General features: G+C 33.9%; 1 protein-coding gene across 4 annotated transcripts in view; it reads right to left on the reverse strand.

Annotated features, from left to right (window-relative positions):
- DOCK4 (dedicator of cytokinesis 4) overlaps positions 1-8475 on the reverse strand; it is a 486764-nt gene that overhangs the window by 273183 nt on the left and 205106 nt on the right. For all 4 annotated transcript variants that reach the window (XR_014246916.1, XM_082399962.1, XM_082399963.1 and 1 more), the window contains 3 exons: positions 6262-6302; positions 4205-4260; positions 161-257 (listed from right to left, as the gene is read on the reverse strand). Coding sequence is in view for 3 of the 4 variants with exons in the window: in XM_082399962.1 (XP_082256088.1) it covers positions 161-257; positions 4205-4260; positions 6262-6302 (194 nt within the window). In the remaining variant the exon portion in view is untranslated. The remainder of the gene's footprint in view (positions 1-160; positions 258-4204; positions 4261-6261; positions 6303-8475) is intronic.

An 8475-nucleotide genomic window follows, 5' to 3' on the forward strand; every position in this document is an offset into this window, starting at 1 on the left:
ATTAAAACAACACTGAGTCTTATTAAGCTCTCTATCCCCAATTCCTGGAGGAGTACTAGTGACCTACAGCATGTGCTCAAATGCTAGTTGACACTCCCGTTCAGATATTTCTTAAAACAATTCTGTATCGGAAACATGATGCCATTAAAAAGTTACGTACCACGTAGAGTTGTTTCCACATGGTTCCCCAGTCTCTTAATGTTGATGTCATTTCTGTGATAACAGAGTCTTCAGTGGGAATAACCATTTCAAATTGTCTGTGAAATTGAACAACAACAACAAAGTGTATATGCAAATGACATAGACAATAATCTTCTTTTAAACACTCTAAAAGACCAACCAGGAAAGGAAGCTGCAGAGTTATTTTTGGTTCTGCAGGCAGTAACCGGGATCCGATTATGAACTTGTGTGAGGAATGTAAAGTGGGTTACGGCAGTACCATAACACAGCGACCAGCCACTTTATCCAGATCAAGTCTGAGCAGTGTGGTGGAAAGCAACAATAGCAGAAGAGTTCTGCTCCAGCCACAGTTTGACCTCTAAAGAGCAACTCGTCTAACTTCTCCAAGTCCCAAAGTCCTTGTGTGTAACATGAGGTCACCAGGCTTACATAAACTGTGAGATGGCTTTTGCCTTCCAAGCTCTATGACCATAGCACTCAAAGGGAGGGACAGGCTCGTTCAACGATCAGGCTTTGATGGCTGCAATCGTCTAAACTAACTCACCGTTATGAACAACTAGACACTGAGATACTGACTGAACACTCACTTGTTCTCATTAACACTTCATTTTCATGACTTGCCAACAAGACCATGAAAAATGATTACTACTATCAGTAATGTCATGCATCACAGAACTTATTAAGGGTTTGACATCACAGATATTTGAATATCCATTGCAGAATGATCCGCTCCATGATTAGTGTAATATATTTCTCCTATTTCTTTTCTAAACATCAGAATCTATACTTGGAAAATATTCATACCAACATCTAGCAGGGTATGTATGGTGGGCCTAATATTAAGGAGATATAGAAGGAGATGGAGGGAAAAAACAGAAGATTGAATTGGTCTTCTGTATTCTATCTTTGACATACAATAAACTTTTCTTCTCGTCTCTAGTTTCTTTTTTCACATTCTTCCAGTTTTTATGCAGCTGAAAATGGCTAAGTGCCTATTAATACTACAGCTTCTCAAAAGAATGCTAACCGACGGTACTGATGGGGATTATCTTCTTCATCTGAGTATTTTTTTCCAAGGACAATATCTAATATGTAGACACCGAACCAGGTGACATGGATGATCAAGGGAAAATTACTTCTTAGCATGAGGCTAATAACTGCTCTGCATTCCTTTTTGATGTTATGTCCAAAGTGCATATAATTTTTTTTGTAAAGTTTTCTTGACAGCAAGTATGGGAATTAAAATCTTGCCTTGATTTCTTCACCAACAGAGCCTCTTCTCCTCATTTCATACTGCTGCTAAAGTACTGACCCTGTGAATGTTTTACTCCTTTCTAGAGCTTAAACACTGCTGAAAATGTAAAGCTGGGTTGTAAAACTAGAAATAAAAGTAAACAGTAATATATGAACTGTGACATATTTAGAACCTTTTATCAAGTCTACATAATATGACATTTTCAAATGGTAGTGCATTTATTTTGCTTTTGAAGCAGCTGTTGCAATTTAAAGGATGAATATCTGGAGACAGAGACTATAAAATGATAGAATGCAAGGTCAGGAGGGAACAGTGAATTTCCAGGAAAACTCAACAACCTACTTAACATCTAAAAACTGAAATGACCTCAGCAGGAATTAAACAATAGAGAAGTGACCTCACAAACTATAATTTAAGGACCCCTGTCAGTCCTGCATTGCTCTGCAGACCCAGGAAAGAACATAAAGGCAATTCAGTCTGTGGGAAGTTGATTTGGGGTTTGTTCAACCAAAATGTAAATTTTTAAAAAGCACAGAATTGCCATTTTAGGTGAGGCAGCTGTTTCCTTTTAATTATACCAAAATCAACATTCAAACATTTCAGTTGCCCCTGAAATTATATTTTGTTCAGTTATTCTGAGATGAACTTTGCAGCTATTTCATCCTGGTGGGCAATCAGGGTGCTAATCCCCTGAAAATAAGGCAGGTAACATCGAAATCCCAAAGAGGTTCCTCTCTGGGAAAGCAATCACCTGGCAATACGTGTTCTTGAATGTTTTCAGGCTAAAGTTTTTCTTCCAGTTAATAGTCCTAGAACCTAAAGTCTCAATGAATTCTAACATTTTTTTTTTTTTTTAAGAAAATAAATTTTGGTTCTACCCTGAAGTTCTCTTGCTGTATAATGCTTATCATGCCCTGTGTCAGGTGGAGAACCCACAGCCAAGTCTTAAACTTACACGACCAAATTCTGAGACACCTTTATCCATACTTAAACTTCCTCGGACTCAAGGCAGCCAGATACTCACCACTTACTGGCTGGGACAAAAATAAAAATAAAAGAAGGTACTTGTTTCAATTAAAATTATGTCCCACCCCAATACAGTTTGAGAGAGAGGACTTTCACTGGGTGAACTGATGCTTGACATTTTTGCTAGCATCTTCTCTTTTCTCTTCCTCTGTCAGAGTGTAAGATGGGGGCTGGGTGGCCCTCTGCTCTGGAGAGTTGAGGGGTCAGGGTGGGGCTTGGGGCAAAGGTAGCAAAGAACTCTGGCTGCAGGGGATCTGTTCAGGTGGACTCTTTAAGGGACAGGGTAGAAACCCTGGGTTTCAACATTGCCTAGACCAGATCACTAGGGCAGAAAGGTCAGAACAAAGAGTAAGCTTGTGTTTTCTGGAGCATCCCTTGGTTTACTTGAAGGGAGCTGGATAGAGCCTGGTGGGAGAATTCCAAAAGGATTGATAACTCTGCTTGACTCACTTCTGGCAGATTTTAACTGCACAACATTTCTGACGGACACACATTTATTAGAAGAGTAATAGTGGTGGTAATTATTAGTATCAGAATTATGTTTTTAATCTACTGTTTTAAATAATTACTACTACTACTATCAAAATAATAATAATAATACTGCTTAAAGTAACTGACATATATAAGACATATAACATAAGGATCTCCTAGACGCTTTAAGTTTTATCCACATACTCAAAGTAGTTATACCATATACTCTCAGCCACCTGAAGAAATTATTTCACTGAGCTAAGATTTAATACTCTACCTTTACAGAGAGTGGATATAAGAATCACCCATTTGAATAGCCTCCATGCAACTTTTCTGGTAAAAATAAAGTTTGAAGATATAATTTAATATGCTTTAAAATGTGCTTTAATAATTTAATAAATTCCTATTTTTTGCTATTTGATGAAAAATGCAATTTTTATGGTACAACCTGTATTGTTTCTTCTGTCATAAAATGAAAATTATTCAGTGATCCAATGCATATTCCTTGTGACACTGGCAGCAAATATTTGGATTCACTTAAAATGAATAATCTGCTTATGTTAACCACTTAAATAAGCAAGTGCTATTCTTTCATTCTGTGATATTTTATTTGAATAATCTTTTACCATAACAGCTGCTTTAAGTCCTTTTGGACACAGACTGGGAATAACTTTTTAAATATATGAGAAATCCTAAGTGATCAATGAGCTCAATCAAACAAATAGCACAGAAATGATGTTCTCTGAAGCAGAATAGCGGCTTTGTGAAATGGTCACACAAGGATACGGTATTAACCCCAAATAGGAAAATAATGGCAGACTTGGCTACTTATAATTCAGTAGTGAATCTAGGAAATTCCTGGGGTTGAGACATGACTCAGCATTTGATGGGTGTGACTGCCATTCTTCCCTACACAGCAGGAAACCAAGAAAAACCAACTCCTTTTGCTTAAAGCAGAAACTAACACACCATTGTAAAGCAATTATACTCCAATAAAGATGTTAAAAAAAAAAAAGATTAGGCCGATTCCATGATTTCTGGACAATGAGAGACCTCCAGTGCCCTAGATCCTACTGTTGTCCGACACACAGAGGTGGTTCTTTAATTTTCTCCGCCAACTGCCTTAGTGTAATCTGTCTTTATCAAACAACACAGACAATGGCATGATTTTCTACAGTTCATTTTTCAAGACACTTACTAAGTCTTCAAATTCCAAAATAAGTAATGCTTCCATGAAAAATCCTTCAACTATTAATAAAATTCATTTCTTACCCTTTGTTCTTTACACAGGCATTTTTCAAGTGAACGTAGCTGGAAGGAAATATACCCTGAAAGAGAAAACATGCAGGTTATGGTTCTAGCTGTCTATTACACCAGAGTTAGTTCTGTAAGTCATATGTATAAAATATAGCCACACAACCATAACAATACTAGGAAGAAGGAATCTCTAACACATTCTTTAGACTAAATCTATTGTAGCTTAGATCCATTCATTTTATTTTCTACTACTTACCAGTTTACAAATTTAGAGATACTTTAAAATAAATATAATCAAAAAATTAAATCCCACTCAAAAGTATATTCTTTATAAAACAGAAAATTTTTATATTTTCAAGAATTCTATACAGAAAGCATGCTGAATAAGAATTTTTTTTTAATACCATAGTATTGAAAGAAGGGGGTTTTGTTTGTTTGTTTTGGTTGTAGTTCTTTTTCTTCTCTCCAAAATACTCATGTGTCTATTTAAAAATATATACTAAAAAATACCACAATGAATCTGGAAACAATCTGTGTATTACATGTTAGGGAAGATCTTTGATGAAAACATAGCAGCAATTAATCACCAGGCTGCCATTTTGATGGAATAAAAATTAAACAAAAGAAGCCACGCTAGCTTAAAGCTTTTTATTGTAGGGAAAAGCTACGACAAGGAAATTATTCCTTTGTTCTAAATGAGAAATTGAAAAAAACAACATTAAAGAGAAGAGCATCAATTTTATTATCCATTAAACAACAATATTCTCTGAATGATTTTTTAGGTACAATTAAATGACAAATTCAATTAAATATTTAGGAAAACAAATATCATTTGAATACATTATCACCATTGTGGATCCAAGGATAATATAAAATTTAACTAGCAAGTTCTGTAATATACAACAGTAGTAAATAGGTATATAGGTTAAAAAAATAACTTTTTTTTTCCTTTGGAATTTAAATTTACCTTAATATGGTAGGAATAACAAATAGAGTTAATTATAGTAATTAACAAGAAAAAGACAGAACTTGAGGTTCAAAGAGTAACAGAAGTAACAAATCGTAACACATTTTTTTCTGAAGCATGTACTAAATGAAAAATTAAATACTGAAGCTACATTTGCATGTGCCTGCAGATGTCCAAAAATAACTTTAAATGAGGGCTAAAGTATCAGGCTCTCCTTTAGTGTGACCTAAAATAAATGAAATAAAGTAATAAACACAGTTGGATGATCCAGAAAAAAAGGTATATTTAAGCAGAAAGGCAGACAAAAGAGTTTAGATTACTTATCTTAGACTTTGGTAATGAGAAATTATACAATTTCTTATCTACAATCCTAGTAAAACCAGAATTAAGCCGAAAAATGAACATGACATGTAAAAAAATATTAGAGAAATGTGGGTAGCATGGGTAGATTAGAACAAAGTATTAGAAAAATATAGATATTAGCAAGGATAAGTGTCAAAATCAAAAACTACATAAATGAAAGGTAGAAGAAAAATCACATTACTTCCTACTATATATAATTCCTTAGGATTTATATAAATATATAAAGGATAATGAGTCTTAGTTTTTGTCTGGAATGGTAAGAAAGATGGACTCTTTATATGATTTTCCCACATTTCAGCTCCTCAAATCCAAAGGGACTCTTAACATACCCTACAATAAACCTGTTTCTCCACACCAACTTTTTACAAATGATACCACAGAAAACTTAAAGATTAAATACCTCTATTCAGTGTTTCTTTTGGAATATATATATTTCCCCTGCCTGAATTTTACTTTCACTGTCTGTGAAACTAACACTTCAAAAAGATGTTTTTTATATATAGTAAGCCTATTAAGGTCTTCTCAGTATAAATTTCAAGAGCTACATAGGATTATCATTTGAATAGCATGTCTTAACTATAATCCAAGTTCAAAGGAATTTCCAAAATTATGAAAATCTGTATTGCCATTTAGTATTTCAACTAAGAGTCCCAACGGTAATTTCAATTGTATAATGAAATAAAGTAAATTAACTATCTTTCTTAAAAATCCCATAATTATGGTTAAAAGCAATAATTTTTACCTTGATATTTGGGTTTTTTAAGGCAAATCCTCTGTACCAGCCTGTGGAGAAATAATCATGGTCATATTTCAATAAATCATTACAATACTTTGAAGAAATGATTAGAAATCAATCTCTCCTTTACTGATGGAATTTTACCCTACATATAAATATTCTAGGTATAAACATAGTGGGGGTTGGGATTAGGCTAGACTAACAGTCAAGTGACTCCTAGTTTAAGTCTTCCATTAATAAAATCATTTACAAATTGTATTGGAAACGTACATGAAAAATAGAAGCATGCATAACGGAAGTAGAAGGCTTTGGAATCAGAGTATTGCGCTTAAATTCTGGCTTTGTTACTTATTAGCTGTTGAATCTTGGGCAAATTAATTGACCTCTCTGAGCTTAGTTTCACTTCATTTTATAAAACGCTACATCCCAGGGAAATTCAAAAATCTACACAAGATTTAACATAGTTCCAAATTCTCTTTGCCTGACTACAAAGCCCAGACTCTACCATCAAAGAATAGTGCTCAGCCAGCAGTTCTGTAGTGAATTCACACATTTCTTCAGCCTACCATCTTGGGTTAGGATCAGTCTGATAGCCTAAGAAGAGTGAAGCCAAGTCTCATCCACTAAGAGAACTAATAGCACTCTTTTCATCCACACATAGTTTTTATTCTGTAGAATGCCTATTACTTAACCTCCAAGGAACTCTGAATCAATTTTACGGCACTATCCTTAACGGGGAACATATCTTTTTATAGTTTAAAACAATTACAGGATGTGTACATATATATATATATATATATATATATATATATATATATATATATATATATATATATACACATATATATATATTTATATGGTTAATATATAGTCCCCTATAAATGTATTATTTTCAATTTATTTTTTCTTCAAGAATAGAAACCATTTTGCTTATTGGTAAGAAATTATTTTATCATGTAACAAATGTTCTATGGAATTGAATCTTTTTTTGATTAATTGAACTTTTAGAAAGAAGTATTTGAGATTTGTATTTAACTATTTTTGTTCCTCATAAGTTTTCTCAAAAGAATATATTGTAAAACATCATTTTGAAATCAATCTGGAGAGAACAGAATGAATTGAGAATTGGAATCTCTATAATGTCAGGGTTTACTACATCCCTTAAAGACATCCATCCAAGAAATATAGCCATTCTTAAACAACTATTTTAACAGAAACCAAAACTTTTTGAGAATTGCAGATATGTCACAGAGAAGTCTCTGTCCAACTACATCATACAGAAAGGTTTTCAGGTTATAAAACAGCTCCCATTAGTTGTGAAGCCCATTTTCACCAATTCAAAACAGACTTTATATTTATCTGTAAAGAAAATAGAAACAAAATATATCTGGCAATGACAGAGAAAACCTTTTATTTTTATTAGTTACATTGGACAAAATAAATGTCCATGTATCACCACCATTTAATGACAGGCTCTAACTAAAAGTAATAGTTCTATTTGGGAGAACAAAATTTTGCCAATAATGAACCTTGATATGATAGAATCTTACCATATTATAAATTCCTAACAAGGACAACATATTAAGAGGAAAAACAGTTATCTTTGGATATACTGATGGGACTTTACAATGTGGCCATTTTGATAAGAAAAAAAGAGCAGTCATTTCATCTGGGATCTTTTTAAGGACTAGAGTTTAAGGATGTTTTGTTGACCAGGAATAGAAGCATTTGAGAACATACATATTAGGCTGATTGAAGGCGATACCTGTTACGTAAATTAATCATACAAGCTCATTTAACATTTCAAATGCAGTAAATAACTTCAGCCCAAATTTGAGGGAGGTGAGGAGGAGATGGCTGCAGTACTAGAGCAGAGTTGGCCCGGGCAGGAGTCCCACCTGGAGGCATCTGGTTACCCAACCTGGGGTAAGGCATTTCTGCTCTGGACCTCTGTTTCTTTCTGTCCTGGGGAACCCACCAGACTCCTGACATTCTAAGAAAGGCCTTCTTGTTTGGCCCCGAGTCATGAACTCTCACAAATTCAATAGTCTCAATTGCTTTCTATGTTGGCATCTAGTGAATATAAGTAAATAATATTAGGAAAAAAAATACAATCAGCTTAAAAATACCAAATAATGCTTTCCCATAAGCCAAACATTCAATATGCAAGAAAAAAGTTTTGTTAAAAATGGTTCACTGTGACTACTGGGGAAATTCCAG

This window comes from Balaenoptera borealis (assembly GCF_965194805.1).
Source record: "Balaenoptera borealis genome assembly, chromosome: 7".
In the NCBI taxonomy this organism is placed as follows: domain Eukaryota; kingdom Metazoa; phylum Chordata; class Mammalia; order Artiodactyla; family Balaenopteridae; genus Balaenoptera; species Balaenoptera borealis.